The sequence below is a fragment of the Dipodomys spectabilis genome, unplaced genomic scaffold (genome assembly GCF_019054845.1).
Source record: "Dipodomys spectabilis isolate Male_0828 unplaced genomic scaffold, ASM1905484v1 ptg000052l, whole genome shotgun sequence".
Taxonomy (NCBI): Eukaryota; Metazoa; Chordata; class Mammalia; order Rodentia; family Heteromyidae; genus Dipodomys; species Dipodomys spectabilis.
This window is the reverse complement of record NW_024870729.1, coordinates 2984210-3011613: the sequence shown is the minus strand read 5'-3', so window position 1 is coordinate 3011613 and position 27404 is coordinate 2984210. Positions and strand designations below refer to the sequence as shown.

The window sequence follows — 27404 nt, the reverse complement described above, 5'->3', positions numbered from 1 at the left end:
TGTTTATAATTGCTTGTGAGGTTGATCATGTGCACATGACTCTTCTGTGTTTGTGAGTGTGAGCACAGTGTATCTGCCTGGTAGCATAGCCATGCCAGCCAGCTACTTGCAATAGCTAATAGGAATTTGTCTCTTACAGCTGGCTTGGTCCTGCCAGGAGCTTGGGCTTCATCATGAGTCCTTAGGTTTATTCTTACCCCAGTGCTTCATGGAGAGAGTCCTTTGAGAATGTATTGTTAATTTCCCCCTACTTAGGAAGGCCTTCACAGAAGCCTGTAAGAGATTACTATGCAGTGATGTCTTTGTGCAAACCAAAGGCCATCTTTATGAGTTTGGGGAGCACTCCTACAGGCTTGGTGCTTTGTTTATTATAAGTCCAAATGCCAAATAGGCCTATTGTGCGTAGATTTTAGTATTGCGACAACAAATCCATTTAAAACTGCTGGTTCTCTGGGAAGGAGTGGCTTCCTTAGCAGATTCCAGCGGTGAGCAGGAATTGTCATAAAGGATGTGGTGTAATCCCCAGAATTTAAAAAGCATGTTGGCAGAGCACATGTAAAGTTAACAATCAGATGATGAGTACAGAGCCTGGGTCTACCACCTAGTTGTGTTCGTGGAGGTGAGTCACTTAATCCTTCTGTGGCTCAGCTTACCTACCTGTCAAAACCTCCAAATGCACATTGCTGTCTTAGGAAATAACAAATGATGTGATAGAAAATAGAACAAATTCTGATGTTCTAATTCCAGCTCTGCTATAACAGCTATGTGGCTCGGGCCAGCTGGATTGAACAAATTCAACAAACTGAAGGCTTCTCATAGGCCATTTCTATTGCTCCTTCCAGCTCTACTGATAGGATTTTGTTGTGCAACACTCTTACTCTGTTGCTTTCTTAGTGCCAGTACTTGGGCTTGCACTTTCTGATCCTCACCCCACAGACACTCTAAGGCTTGAGCCACATCTCTACTTATAGCTTTTTGGTGGTTAATTGGAGATAAGAGTCTCTCTAATTTGTTTTTCTGGGCTGGTGTTGAACCATGATTTGCAAACCAGTCTCTTTAGTAATTAAGATTATTGGTGTAAACTATTTGGCCAAATTGATACAGTATTTTTGTGGGCTTCTTCCTGCTCCCTATGTTCTTAGGGAATACCTGACTTCTCAGATAATATGAGAGAGAAGCTTGTGTCTGAGAGGCTGACACAGAGGAAAAGAGAGTGGGAAGACACACTCACCGAAGAGTTGAGGTGAGATGGAGCTGTGGTGTGTGTGCATTGTACACCTCCAGACCAGCACGGTTTGGACAAGGTGTGTCCTAACCTCAGCCCTTGACCTCAAGTTTTCCCATATATGGGACCCCCTATCCTGACTCTATCTTGAGCTTCTTGGTTCTTTCTATCCTGTGCTACTCAGAAACTCAAAGACAGGATGTAGGAACCTGTTCACCTGTGTGGAGAGATGGAGCTTTTTAGGGAAGTCATTTGAAGCATGGAACAAGTACGTTTTTTTAGCAACTACCTTATCATAGTCAGAAGTACACTTTAATTCCAGTTCCACAATTTACCAGTCATGTGGCTGCAGTTAAGAGCAGTTTTTCCATTTATCAAATAGGAATGAGCATATATCTAGTTCACCTAGCTGGTGTGCACACATTGTACCCATGTCCTGGAAATTATAAAATACAGTTTACTCTCCTGTGGCAGCAGTCCCAGGTTTCATCTTACAGCTTTGCATAGAACCACATCATGGAACTTCCTCTTCAGGTGGGAGCTCATGTCACACCCCACATGGCCATCTTTGTAACAAAAACGGCATTTTCCTTAAAAATTGAAAATTGTGGCTGGGAATATGGCTCATGGTAGGGTGCTTGCCTACCCTGGGTTCAATTTCTCAGTACCACATAAACAAAAAAATAAATAAAAGAAATAATTTTTTTAAAAAGAGAACACTAAAAAAGATGAATGCATCTTACAGTCATAGTTTTTCTATTGAAGGAGCTTAGAATTTTCCAGATATTGTTTTTCCCCCCCTTTGGACAGGTAGCCTTGAGCTTGTAATCCTCCTGCCTCAGGCTCCAGAATTATGTGGTAATAGGACCACCACATGTGGCTCAACATATTAAAATATAGTGTGAGGTCACCTGGTAGGAGAGGGCGCTTGTAAAATCCAGGCTGAGACTATTTGCCAACATGCCCCTAAAAAAAAAACCTGCCCAGAGCAGACCTGAGCAGGTGTGACATATTTGCAGGTGACCTGGGCTTTTACTGACACTTTACACCTTACACCTTGCACTGTTCCTCTGCATCTAGCACCTGGAGGGCATGACAACATCCTGTAGTGGGGTGATCACTGCAGGTATTTGCTGTAGGTACAGTAAGAGAAGAAGTGGCTGCCAGACCCAACACATCCAGACCATCGCTGCTTGTCAGCTCAACTGCTCCACATTCTCCAGAAGGTCCAGAGTTCTCTTTTCCATATCCTCTCTTCATAGATGAGCCTTGGGTTTCAAGATGGCTACCTCTTCCCTTAGGAGAGAAGACAGGAAGCTGAGGCTTCAGGTAATGGAAAGACTTGTTCTGTACAGTTCCTTTAGAACATGGGGGCTGGAAAGTTGGTTCAGTGGTAAAGTGCTTGCCTCCCATGCATGAGGCCCTGGGTTCGATTCCTCAGAACCACATAAACAGAAAAGGCTGGAAGTGGCACTGTGGCTCAAGTGGTAGAGTGCTATCCTTGATCTGCAGAGGCTCAGGGACAGCGCCCAGGCCTAGAGTTCAAGCCCCATGACTGCTAAAAAAAAAAGAAAGAAAAAGAACATGGTATGTATAAGAAAGCAAACTTTGCTCCACACAGGAAAGGGCCACCTTGTTCAGGAGGACAGCACCTCACCTTACCACTAGCAGTAAGTATTCAAAGCCTTCTGTCAAGATCATGGGACCTGACCTTTGGAGGAAGCCCCAAGAAATCTAGCCCCTTATGGCCCTCCCCAGTCAGAAGGATGACTTTCCTAGTTAGAATGATGACTTCTTTTGTGTATGTGCCAGTACTGGGGCTTGAATTAAGGGTGCTGTCCCTTAGCTTTTCACTTAAAGCTGTTGCTCTATCACTTGAGCCATACCTTCACTTTGGGTTTTTGGTGGTTAATTAGTGATAAGAGTCTCACAATTTTCCTGCCTGGGCTAGCCTTGAACCATGATCTTCAGATCTCAGCCTCCAGAGTAGCTAGGATTACAGGCACAAGCCACCATTGCCCTGATGATCTTGTGACTCTTGGTACACCCCCTACATATCTCCCTGTGGTGGCCTCCCCAACAGTGGCTGTGCTGGTGGCTGAACTTTGTGGGCATAGATAGTGCCTAGCTTATCAAATTGCTACTAGAGTAGGACAACATGCCCTCCCCTTGCCCCCAGCTTTCCCCAAATAAATGTGTTTTTCTGTCTCATGTGAGCAAAAAAAGAGATAGAACCCTGGTTGGGCAGAAACAGCACTAGGAAGGCTGCTGAGCTGAGGCCCCTGCAGATGAAGACAAGACATCTTGGGGGGCTCTGTCTGCAACTGCAATTCCTTGTCAGGAAGGAGCCCCCAGAGTCCTGCAGGGAAGCACAGGCCTCCTTCCCCTCTTCCAGTATGTCCTTTCCTTAAGCAAGAACTTCAGGGCCTGCCCTCCTTCCCTGAGCCTCCTTTGGTATCAGTTTTCCTGGTGATTTTAAAAAAGGCAGTTTTTGCTTTCATAGTTGTGTAACTGTGTGAGACTTGGGAGGTGGGGAGAGGCCCAGCCCAAGGCGGCCCTTCATGGGGAGAGAGTAGAATCAATACATTGTGTTGCTTTCCCAGGTGACTGACAGCTCTCCCCCTGGAGCCTTCTTCTCTTCCAGACTTAATGCATCTTTTGGCAGATTTCCTTATTTGGAGCCAAGAACAGGCAAGCCAGGACAGCTGAGAGGCTTTCCCTTCCTACTGCTGGTCCCATTTCCTGGCCTTTGGAAGCAGGATAGTGCCAGGCACCTGGGTACCTTTTGCCCTCTACTTCCTTTAAAATGAGAAACCTGGCTTATAGTTTGGTTTTGTGGGGTGTGGGGGGGGGGGGTGGGGGGGTGTTGGTCCTAGGGCTTGAACTCCAGGCCTGGGAATTGTTTTGAGGCATTTTTTGCTTTAGGCTAGGGCTCTACCTCTTGAGCCACAGCCCTACTTCTGGGTTTTTGGTGGTTAATCAGACACAAGAATCTCATGGACATTCTTGCCTGGGCTGGCTTTGAAGTGAGATCCTCATGTCCCAGACTCCGGTGTAGCTAGGATTACAAGGGTGAGCCACCGGTGCCTGGCCCAGCTTGTAGTTTAAAAGCTGCCTGTTCCCCCCAGCACTTTCTTAGTCTAAAAGTCTCTGAGAGATGCACAGCTCCCAAACTCCAGCACAGAACACCACCTTCTGAGGTGACCTGGAGGAGTCGTGGATAGTACCCTCTCCCTGGGCCTGATTATCTCAGGGCTCTGCCTCACCTGGAATGTTAGCCGGAGGACAGGAGGACAGGATACACCTGGACAAGGTCAGGGAGCTCTCAAAGCAGTGCTGGGCTACTATGCTCAGCTCCATCCACAGATGAGGGAGGGGCCCCATCTGTGAATTCAGTGGAGAGTATGGGGAAGAGACCTCTAAACTTGGCTTTCCTCCTACTGTACTGTATAAGGAAATGACTTATCTGTTAATGAATTAGAGTTGGACTTCTTCAAGCCGAGACTGGGGCATTTTGTTCTGGCACTGGGATGGGAAGAAATTTGCTCACTTTTGGAAGAGCCTGTGGTACTGAACCCTGAGGGTCTTCTGAGATAAGTGTATGTGAAGGGAAAGTCGGAGGAAAATGTGTGTTAGGGAATGAGGGGCAGAGGACAATGGTGGCCACGGGGGTGCAATGCCCTGGTCCTAACCCTGACCTTGGGGCCTACCTAGCTACTGGAGGCTGAGCATTAAGGCTCATCCTCATTTCCTCCTTCAGTCTCAGGTCTTCTCATCTGCAAAATGGGGCTTTGTTTTATGACCTCTTGCTTGTTTTATGATCTGTCATGGGGCTTGAACTCAAGGCCTTGAGCTCTTTTTTCTCAAGGCTAGCACTCTACCACTTTAAGCCAAACTCCACTCTTTCTGGTGGTTTTCTGTTGGTTAATTGGAGATAAAAAGTCTCACAGACTTTTCTACTCTGGCTGGCTTTGAACTGCAAGTCTCAGATTTCAGCTGCTGGCCTGGCTTATACGGCCTCTTAAGTCCCTTTGCTCTAAGGCTCTGCATCAGCGTTCTAAGTGTTCTGTAAATGCACTGGCCAGGCTGAGGGTGTAGCTCAGTGGTAGAACATGTGCTCAGTATGTGCAAAGGCCCTGGGTTCCATCCCCCATACCAGAAGACAAAAAGCATAATTTTAAACACACTCACTGGCCATAAAGCAGTATCTTTTCTTCAAGGAAAATCACACCCTAGACTCCATTCTAGAAGACCAGCCAGCATGAGCCATGAGGTGGGAAGAAGAGGGGGACCGAGGCAGGGGATAAATCCCCTGGTTATTTGACAAGTGGCCGTGTGACCTCAGGGAAGACAAACAGAGATTATTCAGTGACTCACTCTGTGCTTCCTAGATTGAACACCAGGCTTCTGCCAAATGGTCCTAGCTTTGCAGCTTGGGGGTAGAAATTATGACACTTTGGTGCCCAAACCATGTCAGTCTGCTGGCCTATATTTGGTCGCACTAACCAACTGCTCTCCAAGGGCTCAGTACAGCCTCTGGGGTAAGGGAGACTGGATCATTGTGCTGACATAAAATAAGAAGCTACTATACTCCCTGCAGGCTGAGGTGGAGTCACTGAGGTCCCCTCCCATATTGTCTTCCTGAGCTGCTGTCTCCATTACTGCCAGCTGAGCTTTCTACTGGTTCATTGGAGATGGAGTCCCCAGGACTTCCCTTCCTGATCTGGTTTCAAATCTTGATACTTCAGCTCTCATTCTCCTGAGTAGTTAAGATTATAGGAGTGAGCCACCAGTGCTTGCTGTGGTATGGGTGACTTTATAAAGGACAGCACTCAGTCTTCTAGAGAGTATAGAGCCATGGACTTTAAATTACATACTGGCTTTGTTACTTCCCCACTGGTGTCTTTTGGAAAATTGCATTCCCATCATACTGGCTTTAGGGGGAAGAAGGTAGTAGTGCCGTGTTAATGAGGATTTGGAAAGGACTGAATAATAGTACTCAGTACCTGATCACACCAGGGATCCCAGAGGCAGCCTTTGTGGGAGGTGGAAGCATTCACTGGCAGCTTGGGTAAGTCAGTTCTGGTGTGTGAGCCTGGGAAGGGATCTGGGGACCTTCCCTTGGTGGGTGTCATGTCACAAGTTGGTAGGCCTGGCTTCTGGTAGCTACTTTGAGGCAGGGGGCTGTTCTAAACAGAGATGGTGGCCCTTCTGTTCAGTTGTTGGGCCAGGAGGGTGATATAGGATCTAATGTCTAACATTACAAGTAAATGGGGCCAAACAAAACCCAGAGCCAATGAGATCTATGCAGTCTATACACCCGAGGAGAGAGGAAACCAGAGCTGCAGAGGCACCCACAGTTACCCCAAAGGACTGAGAAAGCTGGCGTTGGAGAGTGACAAGAGGAATGGGATGTGGGTCACTGCTGTGCCCCACACAAATAAGGACCCTTTCGCAGCTGCTGTCTTGCTGCTCACTAGGTGCAGTGTCTGCAACTGCCAGAGAGATTTGAGGGGATGGGGGCAGTAGAGGGGCAACAGCAGGGCTGGGAGAAGCTGAGTCTCTGTACTGCGCCTTTCTTGGTTGGCATGTGAAAAAAAAATAACAACAACTGCTTCATTTCACAAGCATAGGTTGGGGGTCTTCCCATCCAGCACACAGCCCCTGGGCTAGGGGAGTTAGCCCCTGCATGCCTGCTGTCTATCTGCTTTTACAGCAGACCTTCATCCATGGCAAATAGGCAACATGGCTGTCATTGAACACTGTCCCATCAGGTTGCAAACGATGTGAACTTGTCTTGGTGCTGTACTGCCCATGACAAGTAGCAGATGCCTTCCTACCTAATCTGAGTTTTGGATTGGTAGGCAGGAGCTGGAAGGTTTCCAGTCTGATGGAGAAGGTGTGTGTTCGGGGAAGACCCGTATCCTAGGCCCTGGCTCAGTCTGGACTTCTGCTCTTGCCAAGGGCCAGAGTTGAGGCAGGCTGCCAAGGTGTCTGTGTCTTCTGGGCTTTCCTTCTGCTAGCACAAAACCTAGACACACTGAAAGCAAACAAAGCAAGCAGATTTGAGTGTAGAAGTTTGGAGAAGCTTCTATACAGATAAAGCCAGAAGCTTCATCTGTGACTGCGATGCTCTGAAGGTGTCTTGGGTTGGGGTGGAGGGAAAGAATGAAGGATTTGAGACACTGACTTCTTCCTTAGCTTTCTTAACAGAAGTCTGTAATGAACCCAACAGCTGCTTCCCTCTCTTGGGAGGGAAAAGGGGCCTTTGAAACCTGGATGAATGTAATCTTCCTTGGGATCCATGCCTGTAAAGGATACCCCAGCAAGTGAGACTTCCCTTCTGCATATCTAGCTCATTTCACCCTCAATATTTATATATGTAGTGAACTTGGATCTTAGGGTAAAATTCCAGCTCCACCATTGTCCAGTTGGAACTTGAGCAAATTATTGGAATCTTAAGTTTCCTCACCTAGAAACTGGTTTATATTTTAAAGTATTTTCCTTGTAGAATTGTTAGAGAACAAGAAGAGTTTCTGTATGTATAAGTGCTCAGGCCAGTGTTGGAAGCAGGTAAGTGTTTAGGATCTATTATCCATGGTTATTAGCACTAAAGAACATGTTTGTGTTAAAGAGCTTGAGTCCCACAAACGAGGCCATGAACTTCAGGGCAATGACTGTGTTGTCTAAATGTTTTTTATTCATTCAGGTGTTCAACAAATGCTTACCTGAGCTTTCTGGTGGGTGGGGGATTGCACTAAGTAGCTAGACAGGAATGGGTGGGGCTTTGTGTGAACATTTCTGGGGAAATCGTAGTACAAAGCTAAGCTGACTCAAGGTTCTGACAGGGTAGGCCATGAAGGTTAAGTGTGGACCTACCTGGCTAGAAACTTTCAGAGATGATGGATTGAAAGTAGCTTGGTTTGAAGGATGGGTAGGAAGAGTATATATGTCTGCTTGTAAGTGAATCAGCCTGGAAAACTCATGTAAGGAAGAGAGCTGAATGGTGCCTCTAGCTACCACTCTTCCATGCTGGGTCATAGTTTCTTTAGGGGATCCCTCCCTGGGTCTCTTTATGCCATCTGTCAAATGTGATGGCATGAAGGTCCACTGCATATGCTTGAAGTGGAGTGTGTGACCTCTTCTCTGGAGTTGTGTTTACACAACTTCATGATCAAGATGCTACTCTTGGGCTACTGTTTGAGCTCACCCAGTTGGGCTGGGGTAAATTCAGACAAAGTCTTTCATTGGTGGGAGCAGGCAAAGGCAGCCTTTGTCATCTGGAGTATTTTTTCTTGGGCAACCTGGGTTTCAGTTTTGAAGTTCAAAGACAAAAGAAGAAAATATGCTTTTGATTTCAATTGCCAGGGTTAGGACAAAAATGGAGATAAATTTATTCTATACCTTCATTCTACAGATGGATATAGGGAGACCCAGAGAAATGAAGTGATTTACCCGTTTGTCAGAAAGCTGCGGATGGGATGTGTCAGCTGGGGTTTGTTGATTCTGGTCCTGGGCTCTTCTCAAATATGCCACCTCTTGCTGCCACAGCCTTTGTTTGCTGGCTCTGCAGGTGTCACAGCCACAGAATAGGTCATTAATTGCACAGAAAGTTCTATAGCAAATTCTGTAGCCAGCATGGTCTTGGACATACCCCTGCCAATCTTGCTGCTTCAGTTTGAGTTTCAGTGGAGTTGGGGTTGGTTGGGGGATGTGGTAACCTCCAGAAAGCTTAAACATTATCCAAGAGAAGCCCTTAAAGTGTACTTCTGTGATTAGCCAGGGTGACAAATCAAAAAGCTCAACCCCTTCACCCCAGCTCCTTAAACCAGCAGTTCAGTGCTGGGCTTACTCACAGTCCAGCAACATCAATATCTCTTAAGAACTTGTCAGAAATGCAGACTCTTAGGCTACATCAATTACTACTGAATCAGAAACTCTAGGGTACAGCTCAATAATATGCTTTTCTTTTCTGCCGTTGTTAGTTGTTGGGTTTTTTTGTTTGTTTGTTTTTAGATAGGGTCTAGCTATGTAGCCTAGGCTGGCATGGAACCCTCGATTCCTTTGCCTCAACCTCATGAGTGCTGGATAATCTGCGTTTTAACATGCCTTCCTGGCAATTCTGATATTGCTGCTCTCAGATATTTATCAGAGCTAGGGCATCTCTGAATCTGACTTCTCATTCCCCATTCTTTCTAAGAGATCATGACATGTTCCAAGTTGCCATTTGGGGGAACACCAGGAGGTAGAATGGAGAGGGATGGATAACTGGGGACCTCATGTTAGGAACAGATGTTTGCCTTGGCAGGTTTGCCTAGACTTGGAGCCAAGATCCAGTCAATCCTCTTGATTGACTTTATTTAAGCCAGTCTCCTCTTCTCTGCCTCCGCTGCCACTGATGCGTGGAGGTGGATGAGGTACACTCTGGGAAGGGGAAGAAAAAGGACCCAAGCTTTTCATTCTCCCTATTCTGAGGCCCAAGTGCTAGCTGTGAGAGCCATCAATACACAGGCTTTCCTGCTGGAATAAAGCCTACCGGGCAGCATTCGTCTCTTCAAGGGGGATTTCATTCTACACCATTAGCTAAATCAGTGGGGATTTGACAAACTCTGTGAAGTCAAGCAATTAGGCAGTGGCATTCTGGGGACTGGTGAGAGAGACAGTGGGAGTAAAGAGTAGGAGGGGGAGGGCAGGACAGAAGGAGGGAGGAGGAAGGGAAGGGGAGGGAGAAAGAGGGGAGGAGGGAGGAGAGAGAAAGATATGCAAACTTTGTCCTCCTGCCTGACCATCTCCCTATGGTGTCTGGAATCCAAGAAACAGGACAACTTTAGTGAAATAATTTGCCTCAAATTATTTCACTTGACAGCATCTTTTTAACATGTGCTGCCTTTCATAGGTAGGAGGGCAGAAGGAAAGCTGCCTTCAATCTTTTTTTTTTCTTTTTGCATTTTTTGGTAATGCATGTCGTGTAGTCAGCATACATGTAAATATGCAGTCTGTGGTTTGTGGTCAGGGGAGAGAGTCTGAGTTACTGTGACCAAGTGCCAGCTCCTTTCTTTGCTAAATGAATCAGTGATGCCAAACACTGGCTCCTGCTGGGAACAGAGGGTTCTGCTAAGCTGCCATTGGGAAGCCTTTGTCCTTAGGATTCATTGAGGCCCTAGTACCACAAAGCCGGCTCTCCATGGGGCCAAGACCCTCTGCTGGGCACTGGAAGGAGGCTGCAGTTTCTCAGAGCCAAGGTTTATTTGTACACTCACTGGGAACTATGCTTTCTGCCCTGGCCCTTGGGGACGCCCACCCAAGAGATTTGTGAACTCGGTGGAAAAGGCAGCAAAATGGGTTCTTCTGCCTTCATGACTCATGAAATATTCTTATGATACCACTTTTGACCTGGAGACACCATGATTAGGGCAGAAACCCAGGGGGCCCAGGCATGACATTTTCTCAAGCAAAGGGCCAGTAGACTCCAGCTACTTCATAAAGAGATAGCCAATTCTCCGTCTACTTAGGAATTTGGGAAGCAAATCTCCCAGGAATCAGGTATATAGTCATGTCTGCTCTGCTTGACTTTTGGTTGTTGTCTATAGGAAGAGACAGTATCTAAGTGTATGGTCCCCAGGCCATGCTTACGTTTCATGAGTTACTCTCATGTTCCATTTGAACATGGTTAATACTCCTTCTAAGTCAGAGTGAATAAACTACATTGTACGTGAAGGAACAAATGGCGTTAACCTGTAAAATCATGACTTGCTACAGACTAAATCTGTAGGCAACCTCTTCTTTACCCTCCCAAGACATATTTGAAAAGCAGAAATTTTGTATTGGGGCTTGAATGCAGAATCATCTGATTGCCTGGCTTGCTTGCTCAGCTGACACTCTGCCACTTGAGCCATGCCTTCATCTCTGCATCCCTGTCTTTTGCTCATTCTGTTGGAGATAGAGTCTTGCAGACTTCTGTTTCAGCTGGCTTCAAATGGTGATTCTCTAAATCTCAGCCTACTGAGTAGCTATGCTTATAGGCATGAGCCACTGGTACCCTGGCAAAAACAAAATACTGAAGCAAAATCTCTAAATATCTCCAACTAAAGCTAAGTTCCTTCAAATGAGGGCCTGTAATTGGAAGCTGTTTTATGATCCCACATTTTGTGATTCATCTAGATTGTATATTCTTTACTAGATTATAAGCTTTTTTAAAATTTAAGGGCTTTCCCCCTCTTCACATTAAATACAGTTTTAAGAGCCAAATAGGAATAAAAGACTTTCAATAAAAACTGCACTTCACTCCCCTCTTGGACACTCCTTCACTTCAAGTTCCTGTGAATGAGGAGCAACCATTTTCAACTACTTTAGCTACTTTTTGTGATATTTAGCAAACTGGAGCAAATCCAGAACATGTACATATATTTTGATTTCTTCATTTTCATGTTAAAATATTATTTATTGGAGTTTCTGTTATTGAAGTTAAAGATAACTCCTTTATATTAAACTTCCTAATATAGCAAAGTCCCAGGGTTTGCTCAGTTAATTAATTGCATTTTAATTTCTTGATATTATGTAGATGACACATGGTGTGTCATTTCCATAGTGTATCACTCCATTGACACAGGGAGTGCTCTGAGCAATGGAGTGTTTGAGCTGGTGTTTCCCCCTTTCACATCCTTCATCTGTTCTTGGCTCATTTCACCTACAGTTCCAATGCTGATGTTCTGAGCTCAGTCTCAGATGCACAGGGGGTGGGGTCACTTCTAGAGCCCTTTTCCTCTTGCTGGACCACTGAGTCTCAAGCTGTGGTGCAGTTGTTCCCAAGAAACCATTCTCAGCCTTCTTTTGTTTCTCCGAACTCCATGCCTTCTTTCTGCATTTTTAAAAGACGCCTAATGCAAGATATCTATTTTTTTTTAACTTTTTAATGTCTGGACATGTCTACTGTGCTCTCCACATGTTACATGCTGATAAATAGGTTCCATTCAGAATCCCATTGGGAATTCTTATTTCCTTTCTCTTCTGTCTGGGGCTAGAACTCAGAAACTCTTGTGTTTGTTAAGCCAAATGCTCTACTACTTGAGCTATACCCCCTACCTCTTTCATTGTTTTATGAATAAGGTCTCACACTTTTTTGTTTTGCTTGCGTTTTGCTGGGTACCAGCCTTGGGTGGGTGATCCTCCTACCTAGGCCTCCCAGTAGCTAAGATTATAGGACTGTACCACCATACTTGGACCCATTTAAAGGCAGTCATTCTTTATCTTAATCTAATAAAGTGCTGTTGTTAATAAACCCAGTACTGCTCTAATGCCCAATCCTTTGTCTTAGACATATATTCTCTGTTCTCTAGAAGATTTCAAAAGTCTTTTTTATCCTACTTCATGTTTCTCAATGTCATCTCTCATGGAGCCAGGCACTATTTAACTTACTTAATAACATAAGAAGAAAACTTTAAAAAATAAGTTCTTTGTTGTTTTCTCCCATTCATTTTCTTTATTCTGTGTTTTTATAACTCCATTTATTCAGATCTGGAAACTCTAGATTGAGAAGAGTTTGGCATCCCCTTTGGCATCTCAGGAAATTTCTCTAACCAGATTTGAACACATTTGTTTTGAATTCTTAATTTCTCCTCTTATATTTCAAATAGTCAAGTGTACTTTTCTGGTCTGTGAACTTTTGCTTTAGAATCTTTCTGTTCTTGTTTTATGAACACAATAACTTGTCTAAAATTGCCATTTTGAAAAGTTTTCTTATGCTTCTTGCATTGCCCTTGAAACCTGTTTCTTCATTATTATTGTTGTTGTTGTAAGTGCTGGTTGTGGGGCTTGAACTCAGTGCCTGGGTACTGTCCCTGAGCTTTTCTGCTCAAGGCTAGTACTGTACCAGTTGAGATCCACTTCTGTCTTTTTTGATGCTTAATTGGAGATAAGAGTCTTGTTGACTCTTCTGCCTGGGCTGGCTTTGAACCATGATCCTCAGATCTCAGACTCTTGAGTAACTAATATTATTTAACTGCCTGCCAGTATTTGGCTGTGCGTTTGAATTTAAGAGCAAGGAATGGAATTGGAAGCTTCTTGCTTATATTCAAGGCCTGTGATATTTTAGAGGTAAAAGATTTTTCTTTTCTTTTGGGATACTAGTTTCTTTAGAGAGAAACTATCTTATCCACTGACTGGAAGACCTAGATTCAGTCTTCTGAGATCTGCAGGTCTCACTCTTTACTATGCAGAATTTTGTTTAACCCTTTGGTGACTGTGTAGCATCTTACTGCTTTCTTCTTGTGTGTCTGCTGAAAACTTGTGTATAAAATAAACTACTTGCCCCTTGCTGGTGTTGGTGCGAGCAATCATTTGGCTTTACAGCCCAGATGAGTGGGTGGGTATGAGTTCCCTGTTTAGATTTTACAACAACTCCCACACTTAATACAAGCTCTGTAATGGTGCACAGGACCATGTGGGCCCAGACCATGAGAATCTCTGGGTCCTGCAGTGTGGGTGGACAGCTGGCCTCTTACTGGCACTTCTTCCTGTAAGTGCCTCTTCTCTCTGTCAACACTGGCTCCTCCCCATTCCATGTGCTTTTTGTTACACAGAATGTTGATGATTTGCTCTTTTTCTTCCATTATGATTTTCTTGCATGTAACTTTTTAAAGACGTGATTTTAAATTGATTTAAGGACATATCGGGAATGATTGTATGTGTTTGGCCAGAAATGGTAGCTCTCAGCAGACATTCAGGGGTTTGGAGTCTGTGTGCAGGGCACATTTTCATTTCTATTTCCTACTGTTCTTTGCTTTCTGGAATTTGCGCTTCCTGCTTCAGAGCCTACAGGTCACCAGTGACCTGCCAGTCACTAAGAGATCCCAGCTTCAAACTCATTCTCAAACTCTCTGGAATTTGGGCTTGGGGGACAGGCTATCCATTTGATTCCCTTATTCTTGTGTTCGTGACACTGAACTGCTTGGCCTCTGGTAACTTTTAACGCTCTCTTCCTTTCACTCCAGGAAGTATTTCCTGGGTCCTCCTTTTTCTTCTTTCTTTGTACTTTATCCTGTGTTGCAAGTATTATCTAATCAAGTAAGTTACAAATTTGATTCCTAACTTAGCCTTATTCCTACTTTCCCCAACCTATCCCTCTTAGATTCCTGCAGCAATTATTAGTTGTTTAAATGGTTGGTCATTGGCCAATGGCTGTCCTATATCCAAGCCCTATATTTAGTCATTGGAGAAATGGGGAGGTAGTAGAAGCAGGAAAGTTAGGAAGAAGAGATGGTTCTGGAAGAGATGGGTAGAATGACTATCTGATTCTCATTGCAGCCTCAGAAATATGGCCAAGCTTCTTGGGGAGGCTGTCAAGGAAGTATAAGTGTGAGCAAAAAAATTAATTTGAAGCTGGGCACCAAGGGCTCACACCTGAAATCCTAGCTACTAAGAAGGCTGGGATCTAAGGATAATGGTTTGAAGACAGTCTTGGCAGGAAAGTCTGTGCAAAATCTTATCTCCAATTAACTATCAAAAAGCTGAAGTGGAGCTCAAGTGGTAGAGTGCTAGCTTTGAGCAAAAATGCTAAAACAGCACTCAGACCCTGAGTTCAAACGCCAGTATTAGCACACTTACACACACACACACACACACACACTGATCTGAGTGACTGAAGGTGGAATGCAGATTTAGTGGTCTACTTGAATGTAAGGGATTATTTGTTTTAAGATCGCTGAGGAACACCCAGACAGTCTCCAATTGCAGCCTCAAGTTTTGGGTTTTCAAAGTTTTTGAATTTCTGAATTCTTGCTGGCAGTAAGTCATGAATTGGGAGAACATTCTACTTTGGCGGGGGAAGGAGGAAGGAGATGTTAAAGTGTGACTAATACAAAAGGAAAAGGTATTTTGTTTTGTTTTAGTTCTGGGCTGGCTGGGTTGTTACAGGTAGAAGAGATGAAGGGCCTAAGATCTAGTTAAGATAGAGTGCTCTCCATCAGAGCAAGCAGGAAACTCTAGGGAGGGAGGGAGAAGCTGGGTAGAAAGCAGTGCTGGAGTTGGTTTCCCAGTATCATTGCTGGATCTCTGGATGGCAGCTCTGCTGCCCAGCAGTCACACTGTGCTTTCCTTACTGGAAGAAAATGAACACTCTAGGCATCCAAAACCAGAGCTTGAGGTCACACAGAACCCAGCACCTCTGTCCGGATATCCCAGTGCTGCTCCCCATCCTCAGTCTTCTCTTCCTTGACAGCTACTCATTTTTGCATTGGAAACTCAGCCAAGGATGAAATCCCTGGGGTCCTGGCATATTTGCATGATTGGGAGAAGCAGTGGTGGTCAGTCCTTGACTGCTCTAGGCCACCACCCAACAGCCCTGGATATGGCATAGTGGGGGGTTGCACATATACCCACAAGGCATGGCAAAATCAACCTTGGACAGGTAATTGCCTATGCAAACATTGTTGGTAATCTGCACTCCTAAAGTAAACTCTTGAAAGATGGAAAGATGTTAGCAATTTCTGACCACATGTGCATTCGTCCCCACTCTCCCCACCTCCAGAAAGAAAGTGAGCCAAATGGCAAGAAGGAAAACTTCTAATGCATAACACATTTCCATCATCTGATTTCCCACTCCCCTCGCCAGTCCCCACCTATGTAAACTAAATTCCTTTACACGGTCATGGCAAAGGGAACGTTAATTTTTGATTTGAGTTGTGATTAAAAGCAACACAATCAAAAGAGTGAAATTGTTTCCACTGAAGCAGTATCTTTTTAAACTGAGTCATGGATGGTAGAGAGAGTGTGATCTATGCATTTAAGCATAGGTTCTAGGACTGAGTGTGTCTCTCACAAACTGTGGCCTTGTGTTACCATTGCTTAGTCTTGGTTCTTCTTTTGATTATAATCAAGTAATTATGCTGACTACTCAGTTTGGTTGGTGTGAGTAGTGAGGCAGGAGTCATAGTAGAATGAACATCTACCCTGTGTTTATCTTGAGAGCCTGGCATGTGGTAGGTACTCAGTAAATGGTGGTGCACATCTCTGTAGAAAAGAGGGTATTACGTTATCAGTTGGTACATGCATTAGATCCTCCTGATGTTGTGCTTTATTACTCCAAGAGCAATGCTTGGTTCAAAGCCTTAATTTAGGGACTGGCTTGGGACTGACCTAACAACCTAGGGATACGTTTTGTGTCCTGTGAAAGGAGTGGAATTGTTCTTTCCCTTGATGAGTGGTATGTTAGCTTTCTGGTACTATAACAAATACTCAAGACTTATTAAGAGCCAGGTTTCTTCTGGCTCACTGTAGGGAGATTCTAGAACATGTTTAGTTGGTCCATATCTTTGGGTGAGGCAATACCTCATGATAGAAATACATGCTGTAACAAAACTGCTCATCGCATAGCCAGGAAACCAAAAAGAGAAAAAGAGGCCTTGGGTCTTATAATCTCCTTCACAGGCACATCCCAACGGATCCTTCTCCCTAAATGACCTACCACTCTGGGACCAAGCCTTGAAAATATAGGGACAAAGAGGAACACTTGAAATCCAAAGTTAGCAAGTGTTTTCTCCCACTTGTGCTGGCTCAGTTCTACAGGGAAGGTGGGTCCTGACCCTACCTTGGTCTGGATACCAAGTCTCTATTTGATGGCTCCTCACTCAATCCTACTGAGAACTTTTGTCTTTCAGCAAGCCACACACTGCAACAGGCAATCTTTTCTCAAGTGAACCACTAGGTTCAAGGATCACAAGTCAACAGTGGAGGTGGAAGCAGGTACGGGCCTGTTTGGACTTGTCTGGAGTGAGGCCTGTAAGGTGTGGTCTGTGCTTTGTATGCACTATACTCTCTTGCCTGCTAGCTCCTGATTGTTCTTCACCATGGGGGTGAGGGAGAAGCAAAGTCAGAAACACTGAGCAATGGCTAGCTAAAGGTGGGAAAAGAGTTTGGAAAAAAAAAAAAACCAACAAACTTACTGGAAAATTGTACTCAACTTACTTCCATGTGTGCTAGAAGCTTGGCGCAGCCTAGAGGTCAGTATTAATCCTCAGTTAGGGCCTCTGCTTCTTAGTGTCCAGTTCTGACCTTTCAGCCCCACTGGATGAGGCCCTTTTCAGGCCTGGAGTATTATGTAGAGCTTGAGTTACGTATGTTCCAAGATTTGGAAGTTCTTTCATCAGAAAAAGAAAACAGTGGGACACATTCATTAAAGATTTGTTACTAGAACTTTTTGCACTCTTTACTGGTGGCTTGGACAAGAGTGTGGTTTTCTAATCAGAATGTTAAATAACAAGACCTTTGCAAACAGTGTTCTTATTTGGTTAGAGAAACTTTGACTTCATGAAAACAATCATTTTAAAATACGAGTGAAGCTGGGAATAGGGCCTGTGTTTCTTCCCTTTTTGTTTGTGGTCCATGTAATGAGTATTGTAAGTTTTAGGTTCATTATAAGGAACTTTGGAGCCTAGAGGCAGCAAAGACAGCATGGTGTTTGAAAGTGCATAGTCAGACATAGCTGGATAATTGCCTGTGCAAAGGCCCATGTTTTGAAGACTTGGCCTCCAGCCTGTGGCACTATTGGGAAGTGGTGGGAGGGAGTGCCTAGTGGGAGCAAGCTTGGTCATTGGGTGTGTGCCCTTGAAGGGAATGTTGGGGGTTCCAGCTTTTCTTCAGTCTCTCTTTTTACTTCCCAGGAAGTGAGCACCTTATTCCGCTGTGATGTGCTGTCTTACCAGAGACCCAAAGCAATAGGGGCAATTATGCATGCACTGGAACCTACAAAACTATGGGCCAAAGTAGATAGCTTCTCTTTGTCAGTTGATTTATCTCTAGAATGTTACAGTGATAGAAAATGCACATGGCTTAAGCATTAATGATTTGAGGCAAGCCAACTCAATTCCTTAAGCGTTCTCATTTAGTGCACGTGTAGCTCATTGAGTGTCTTTATCAACCATGTGGCCAGCAGTGAAAGACCTGATCCACAGGGATCAAATAAGGGCTGGGGCTGTGATTCAGTGACAGAATGCCTGCCTAGAATATGGTGAGGCCCCACTGATCACAGTAGCACACAGAGAGAGCAATTGTGTATGAGAGAGAGAAAGAGAGAGAGAGAGAGAAAGAGAGCTTATAGAGGCAAAGAAAAGAGGAGGCAGAGTTGAGAGGAATAGTGGTTTTCTCTTTCTGCTGCCAATTATGCTGAGAATAGAAACAACCTCGCACTGTACAAGGTTTGAAGAGATAATTACCTAGATGTAGCAACTAGGGTTTCCCCATGACCTGTTCTGAGCTGTTATGAAGTCCTTGTGAGCAGGGCTCATGGTAACAGAACATGAGCAGTGCCTGCTATCTAGCTCCCCTTGAGACTCTGGTTCTACCCATGTGGAGATTCAGAGGCTGGAGATGTCAATGTTGAATGCACCCAAGCATGACAGTTTGCTGTGTACTCTAAATTGCCCTTGCTGTGTGCACATCCATTCCTGCTGCCTTGTTAACAGGACTCAACTTTCAAGGAATTTTGGATATTAAAAACCTAAACCACTAACTTTCTCTTATAAAAAAAAAATCAGGCTAAGTTCCCCCCTTGGAATGCTGGGATCTGTAGCATTAGATTATATGGATTAAATTGGATTATATGAAACCCTTCTGTCAAAGCATTGTATGAGATTCCAAATCACTGAATTTCATGAAAGAAAAATATGATTTGGTTTTGAAATTTTAAGAACCTCATGATACACTATGACAATTCCAGAGATGCTTTTAGATCCCACAAAACTAGGGTGGTGACGTAGGTACCAGGCAGCAATGAAGACTTTTTCTTTCTTTCTTTATTTTAGGGGGCTAATACTGTGGCTTGAACTCAGAGCCTAAGCATGTCCCTAATTGTTTTTTTTTGTTTTTTTTTTGGTGTGTCATGGGGCTTGAAGTCTGGGCTTGGGCATGGTCCCTGCGCTCTTCAGCTCAAGGCAAGCACTCTACCACTTGAGCCATAGCGCCACTTCCGGTTTTCTAGTGGTTTTATTGGAGATAAGAGTCTCACAGACTTTCCTGCCTGGGCTGGCTTTGAACCGGGATCCTCAGATCTCTGCCTCCTGAGTAGCTAGGATTATAGGCGTGAGCCACCGGCACCTGGCCTTAATCTTTTTTTCTCTCTCTCTCAAGGATAGCACTCTATTACTTGAGCCATACCTTCACTTCCAAATTTTGGGTGGTTAATTGGAGCTAAGAGTCTCATGGACATTCCTGCCTATGTTGGTTTCAACATAGCTAGATTACAGGTGTGAGCCACTGGCTCTGTGCTGAGATCTTTAGGGTGGAGGGTTTATTTTCAGGGCTGCTGTCTCTCCTGCTTGTTTTAGTTTCTTTCCTTCTCCTCCACTGTGGCCATGAGTCCAGGTTACTGTTTCAGGCGAAGTGTTCTAAATGCTTTCTCTTCCTTCTCCTTTCTCTCTGTTCTCCCACCATCCCTAGCACTGAGGATGAAAATAAAGGAAGTGAAGAAAGAAAATGGTGACAAGAAGATTGTCCCCAAAAAGAAGAAACCCCTGAAGCTGGGGCCCATCAAGAAAAAGGAGCTGAAAAAGCTGGTGCTGTACCTGAAAAATGGAGCCGACTGCCCCTGCCACCAGCTGGACAACCTCAGCCACCACTTCCTCATCATGGGCCGCAAAGTGAAGAGCCAGTACCTGCTGACAGCCATTCACAAGTGGGACAAGAAAAACAAGGAGTTTAAAAACTTCATGAAGAAGATGAAAAATCATGAGTGCCCCACTTTTCAGTCGGTCTTTAAGTGATGCTCATGGGAAGGTTGGGGAGGGAGCTGTGGGCTGGGTGAGCACTGGGGAGAGCAGAGACCCTGGACCTCCTCTGTTCCATATGCACTGTTACACTATTCCTGCCCTAGCAGACCTTGTAATGCAGTTGGCTTTGTTCGCAGCATCCTCACCCCCTCCCCCTCACAGCCACGCTCCAGACCCCAGCATAACTATGTCCAGGTACACCCGGACCATTTAGATTAGGAAGGCTTTAAACATCTGTAACATGGAACAGCTGTCACTGCAAAAGGTGCGCAAAAACATTGCACCAGTCGCAGTCTCCACAAAAGAAAAGTTGCCAATTTGGGGAACAGGTTAAACAAAAGGGATCGTGGAAAAAAGTGAGAGAGAAAGAGAGAGAGAGAGAGAGAGAGAGAAAGAGAGAGAGAGAGAGGAGAGAATGTGTCTTAAATTGTGCATCTTTCTGAGTGTTGATACAAATTGCTTATGGTTCCTTGGCTAATCTATGCCTTTGGAAGTAGAAAATTCTAACTATTGGTAAGTCATCTTGCTTTCAGTCCCAGAGTAATTCCTCTGTCTACTTTAGATAGAAACACACACACACACACACACACACACACACACACACATTTAAGACCAATTCTGAAAGTGATGGGTAGGAACAAAGCCAAAGGCCCAGTATGCAATAGTGAGCACACAGAAGGGAGCCGCTGCTTCCTCTGCCCTCGCTTTTACCCCTAGGTTCTTCAATATGAACTCATTAATGAGGGGCAGTCTGGATCAGCCCAATGAAAAGTCTTCTAGATTGGGGAGGAGGGGCACATACCTGCTTTTGTGTGAAGAAGAGCAATGTCATAAGCATGAAAGAATTGAGGACTTTCAGGCTGAGAAGGTAGTGTTCAGTGAATTCAAAACACAGTTAAAAAAGAAAAAAGGAAACAAAGAATAGTAAGGGTGTATTGTGAATGAGGAAAAAGAGGTTCATATCCTAATTTTATCTGTTGCATCTTTTAAAAATAACAACAATGGGAACAACATAACAAATCCTACTTTTTTTGTTTGTTGGTTGTGGGACTTGAACTTGGGGCCTGAGCACTGGCCCTGAGCTCTTTTGCTCAAGGCTAGAGCTCTGCCACTTTAAGCTCTACTACTTGGAGATAAGAGTCTCATGAACTTTCCTGCCCTGTTTGGCGTTGAACCAAGACCTGCAGATCTCAGCCTCCTAAGTAGCTAGGATTACAGATGTGAGCCACCAGCTCCAGGCCTACTAACTTTTTTGATTAATAAGTCTACACTGAGAATCTGAAAGGTGAACCAAGATAAAGGTCTCTCTTCCACATGAAACTCCTTTAACAAATCTGGTGTCAGCAGCAGGTGGGTCTTCCTAGCAGATCCTTTTTCCCTAGGAGAGCTCAGCTGCCCTGGAACCTACAGCACAAGCAACCCCTATAGCACAGGTTCATGTGCTTTGTCTTTCTGTGAAGGGATTGATTCCTTTACATGTAATTGCCTGAAGATCAAGGAGATTCAGAACAGCCTGCCTTCCTGACCCCTTCACTCTCTATTTTCTACCTTTTTCCCATCGCTGCAGAGGGGAGGTTGACATGAGTGTCCTTGTCCAAGGAGAGTTTCAAAGGCAAACCTATCCTTGAATTTTCTCCCAAATGCTGGAAGGTAGTCTTCAGAGCTGTTATACTTGTGAAGCAATGTAAATAAACTAGTCCTCCTAGACAGTTTTACTCCTGTTGTCCAATGCTGAGGAACTAGTTTTTTTTTTTTTAATGAATGTTAATTTCTTCCACCAAAGCCCAATTCTTCATAATCTGTCACATTTCAAGGACCTTCAATGGCAATCCCTCTGGACATCTAGTCTGCAGGCAGCAATTAGACATCAGGAGTTACCAGTGGGATATTCTGTTGTCTGAAATTCAACATGTCAATGTAGTACCCAATGAGTAATCCTGACATAATTAATAATTCACAATTAGTAATCCCAGCATTTAACACCTTCTGAAGAAATTCTCTCTGGTGTTTAACTATAAAGTCAATACTTTATGCTATTTGCCTGTACTTTTGGGTGATTTAAAAATGTGTGTGTATATAAATATATATATTAGTAATTAGAAATACTCTACTTTCCTACTGTTCAATTAAAATTCAGAGCAGTTTCATGAGTGGGTGGAGCTGGGCCTTGCTTTTGATTAAGTTAAGAGTTGAATGCTCCTATGTATCTGCTCATTTTGATAAAGTACATTAGGCAGCAGGGCTTTCTCCCTAAGGTTGGGGTCTGAAGAAAGGGATTCATCCAGGGTCTTAGTGGTTCCCACAGGAAGAATATGTAGAAGAGTGGCCAGGCTATGTGAGGGCTCTCTGAGTGGGTTTATTCTCAGGCAGGAAGCCATTTCTTAGAAAAGTTTGCAGCAAACTGTAAAGGTCCCTGGCCTTTGAGTCTCACTGTAGCTATTAGTGAGAGCTTTAGACACAGACCACATCAGCAAGTTCAGAACAAAATGGAAGGCTATCTATGGGCTCAAAGCTGCATGATCACCAACCTTTGTTTTTCCCAACAAAGGGTGTTAACATAAACCAATGTGCAGACTCATTGGCTTAGTCATTGACTTCCAAAAGAGAAAGTCCATATGTGGATTGATAAATTTTGCTAGCACAGAGATTGGATTTGTAAAGCTTTAAAAATATTCATTCTGGAGTAAGTCCTATGAGGCCATTGACAGAACTTGGCTAAATCCTTGAAGAATATTAGTAGTCTTCTTAAAATAGAATGGGAGGTGAGAATTCCAAGGTGAATTTCCAGCCAGAATCCCATCAAAGCATCCGTTTACATTTGGATCTGTAAATTACATAGATGGAATGGGTTCCATGATTTGTTTTAGAAGCACGGCTTAGGCAATTTCTTGGGATAAGGGACTAGTCAGTCTGACCTGTACCAGTAAATCAATAATAACGGAATTCCTGCTTCCCCTGGTTACTTCATGGAGGATTCCTCTTCTAGAGACTAAATCTTCTATGAAAGCTTTGAATACTGTGAAGATGTTTTACATTCCATTTCATTTGTATTTTAACTGCATTTGATCAGATGTTTTGATGTTATCACTTATGTTAATAGTAATTCCTATACGTGTTCATTTTATTGTCATGCTTTCCCTGCGTGTATTCACTTGACTAAAAATCACTCAATTAATCAATGTGAATTGTGACTCCCTCTCCCAGAGTTCCTACTCACCCTTTTCCACAGCATACACAGGCACATGAGTTGTTTCAACAGGATTCTTTGGTCTCTATTCAACAGTTTCAGATGTTAATTGGGAGTGGTTGGAGGGGACCCTGAGAGGCACCATGGCCTACCACGTCTTCTCTTCCCATTGACCATCATGGTCTCCTATGAATAAGTGCTTGAATCACATGTCTCCAGATTGTTCAATTCAGATCATAGAGAAGGTTAAATATTTGCTCTATGAGGATGTGGTTTACAGCCTTGCTGGAGTTTCTCTTCCCTATTTCTGGTTGCAGATGTTCATTTCTCTCTGACCCAACTCCACATTCAAATTGCCAGCTGGAACTTGGACATTTTGTATCTGGAGTGGTGGATCAGTATGCCTTCTTTGTTTTCAGGCAAACAATCTAAGTTGTGATGTGTCTGGGATTTCACATGGAACCCCAACTCAGCCAGAACCCCTGAATCTCAATTGTGCACAGGGTCTGCACTGACTGCTGGGTTTCCCTTTGGACCATGTGTTGCATTTTGCTGAATCTAAGCTGTTTCCTATTAGGTTGCAGGCTTCTTGCCTAAGGAATTCTTCCATAGGACTTTCAATGCTGTAAGCAGTTGTGGTGCTCATACCATCTGAGGAGGTTCCCTAATTAATAAAGCACCCTAAAACCTGATGCAACCAGTAGTTTTCCCAACAGTGAACAAATAGCTTCAAATCACCCCAAACCATGCACAAGCACAGAAATGCTACTGTTTTAGGTAAAGTAGGAAGACTTGTATGGTTTTGTTAAAGTTACTGCCTGACATTAAAAGATTGTTACATACTCATGCACTTGGCTTAGTGAAACAGATGCTGGCCCAGCCACGCAGAGTATTTTTGTTCCCAGTGGTTAACAAGCAGGAGTTTCCTTTGGACTACATGCAGATGTCATTGTCATCCTCATCCAAGCACCACTGCCATGATCCTCAATTTCCCATTGTTGTCTTGAGTTTATTTCAACTTTATTACACTTTTTTTTTGGTATTTGTTCTTATTGGCATCAATTCGTTGTACAAGGTTTCATTTTGACATGCCAGATGACACTTTGACACGAACATAAGTATATTGATCAGACTCAGCCCTCCATCATTCTCCCTCCTTCTCCAATCCAGTGTCAGCAAACTTCATTGTTTCATTTACACATATGTACATATTGTGAGCATATCCACCTACTTTATCTTCTCTGGTCCCCTGCTCATCTCCCCTTAGTCCCTATACACCAGAGAGGACATTTTCACCATCCTAATATTCAATGTTTTGTTAAAGTTTATGTTAATCATTCAAAGGGGCTTAACCATGGCACCTCACACATACATCTACCATATCTCAGTCAGATTTATCACATTTGTATATATGTACGTATGTTTATCTTTTAGGCTACCACCCATATATGAGAGAAAACATCCCCATATGAACCTAGCTCTGCTAATATGATGGTCTGTAGATCCAGACTTTTTTTTCTGAAAATGAATTAATTTCATTCTTTGTGGGCAAAGAAGACTATTGTGTATTTCTTGATCCATTATTAGCTGTAGGGCACCTGGGTTGTTTCCATGGGTGTGCAGAGGCCTTTATTATATCTGACTTAGATTATTTCTCATAAATACCTAAGAATGGCATTGCTAGATTGCAGGGGGGTTCTAGTTTTCATTTCTTGTGGAAACTCCACACTGCTTTCTGTAGTGGTTATGTTAGTTTACATTCCCACCAATAGCATATAAGGGTTCCTTTTCCTCTCTATACTCCAGCACTTACCATCGTTTGTGTTTTTTTTTTTTTGGGGGGGGGGTCCGGTCGTGGGGCCTAAACTCTGGGCCTGGGCGCTGTCCCTCAGCTCTTCAGCTCAAGGCTAGTGCTCTACCACTTGAGCCACAGCGCCACTTCTGGCTTTTTTCTTTTTTCTTATGTGGTACAGAGGAATCGAACCAAGGGCCTCGAGCATGCAAGGCAAGCGCTCTACCATTGAGCCACCTTCCCAGCCCCCATCGTTTGTGTTTTTGATGATGGCCATTCTCATTGTAGATGAAATTGCAATGTCTTTTTCAGAATGATGGGGTGACTGTGCAGACATGTCAGATCCAGCTGCTAAGTTACCCTAAAATCTAGATTCCCCCAGGGTCAAGATTGTGTAAACCTTATGATTTGGGATGCAGGAGTGCCAAGAACTGTGGTCTTCCGTTAAGCTACATAGCACACACCCTCCTCAAGGAATTACACAGGTGGCCCATATGGGAGCAATAAAGATATGTGCCAACAATTCATATTTGTTCCTGAGGAAAAGAAATTGGTTATTATAATCCAGTAGCAATCACAGGAAAGTTAGAAACTTATTCATAAGCTTTAGCATGTGAAAGTGTCTTAGAGGGGAGCTTGCTCACATGCAGTTTCTGGCTTCCTTCCGTAGAAATCCTAACTAGGAAGGTTTAGCATGGAGGAATGGAAGCTGAACTTGTAACTAAGTCATTAGGAATTTTAGGGGCTCCCTTCACTGCAGTCCATCACCCTGGACTTTGCAAAACATTCTAACAGGGCAGATGTGAACTGGGGATGAAAAGCAGGAGGCTATTTGGAGATCTTCCTATTTTCCCACACATCATTCTGTAGATTATTTTCACTAGGTTATAATCTATATAAGTTACTTAGGGGAGAATTGAGACTTACTCTTTTCTTTGTATGTGGGTGCTGGTCTACCCAGACCATGTAAAGTAGAAAAACTCCAGTGGACCCCATAGTGTCTTTGTTGCTATAAATCTCAATATAGAGCCTATTTCTTAGGGACTTAAGATATGTGCCATGCCTTGGGTTAAGAAGAAGTCAATCCAGGGAGTCAGAGCTGTGATAAACTAAAAACTAAGGTTTAATCTTCTTAAGCCATTTATTATATTATGTGTATGTGTTATTAGGCCTTGCACATGCTAGGCAAGCACGGTACCAAAAAACCCTAGATTTCAACCCCTTTATAGAATGTCTTCTTTTCCTCATCACTGCTTGTTCTGGGCACCCATAGATCCTAATAGGAAGATTTTCTACTTCCTTAGCAATCTATTAATATCCCAAGCAATGTCCTCTGCCAGACTTCCCTGTCCCCAGCTCCACAGTGCTTGTCAGAGGTAGCTGGCTGCAATAATACAGCTGAAATAATACAGAAATTTGACAACAGAATTGGGGCTTTTCCTATTCTATGTGTTCACATCTGGGCAGTTTCAAACTCAGGTTATGATAGTAGTGAAGAAACTGAGACATTTAGAGGGAAATCTCACCTCTGATAAATTGAGGACAGCCTTCTGAGTAGAGCTGATTTACTGGGGAGTGAAGGGTATTAGGAATTTCTGTCAGCAAAAGCCAAAGAAGGATGCTTTTTGTAGGTGAACAAAGATGGGTACCAGAACAGGCTCCAAATAGGAGCAGAAAACTCCTCGTGTCTCCATACATCTGTGGACTATTTAGATAAGAAGGGGCTGTACTTAATCACAGAGAGAGTTGTTTGCTTAAATGAAGGGAGGGAAAGTTGTATGTCTGTGTTATAAGGGAGAAAGAGATGGTGAGAAGGAGGAGGAAGGATCCAGCAATTTTCCACAGCAGAACCCTCACCATGTGGTTTTAATTAGGGTGAATGTCCTGTCACCTGACTGCCAGAGTACATGGGTGGAGGTTGATGGTAAAGAATCAGGATTCTAAATGGGTCCTGTCCTTGAGATTTCAGCTGAGCTCTGTTGTGAGCATCTGTGAGCTCCAAGAAGTTCTTACCTTCTCCTTCCTCTGAGCCTCTGAGTCTATGGTCTTCAAGCTGTGTGCCCACAGGAGCCTGTCTACTGCATGGCCAGGTGGGATGCAGGTCAGAGCATCTTCTAGATTCCCTGGGTGTCAGGGCTTTAGAGGAAGAAAAGAATCGGAATACAACATTGCACACTAGGTATACTAGTGTGCAAGAGGTGGGAGATCCTGCTGAAATACCGTGCACAAGATCCCATGACTTGGTATGCTACAGTATCACCCAGTCATCCAAGCTCCTAGTGCTTCTTTAGTGACTTTGGATTATATTTCAGGCTATTTATGCCTGGAATGGACATGGGGAAGGAGATGGCTTAAGTCTGTCACTTTCCATTTTTCTTCGTCCCCAGTTTTTAGGATACCCTGTGCATATTTGAGTGATTTTCTCTTTTCCCCTAGACAACA

At 43.9% G+C, this 27404-nt stretch overlaps 1 protein-coding gene across 1 annotated transcript in view; it reads left to right on the top strand.

Moving 5' to 3' along the window:
- Sfrp1 (secreted frizzled related protein 1) overlaps positions 1-21045 on the top strand; it is a 42729-nt gene extending 21684 nt beyond the window's left edge. The window contains exon 3 of the mRNA XM_042679459.1: positions 19655-21045. Within this exon, the coding sequence (XP_042535393.1) occupies positions 19655-19977 (323 nt within the window). The 3' untranslated portion in view covers positions 19978-21045. The remainder of the gene's footprint in view (positions 1-19654) is intronic.
- The last annotated feature ends 6359 nt before the right edge of the window (positions 21046-27404 follow it).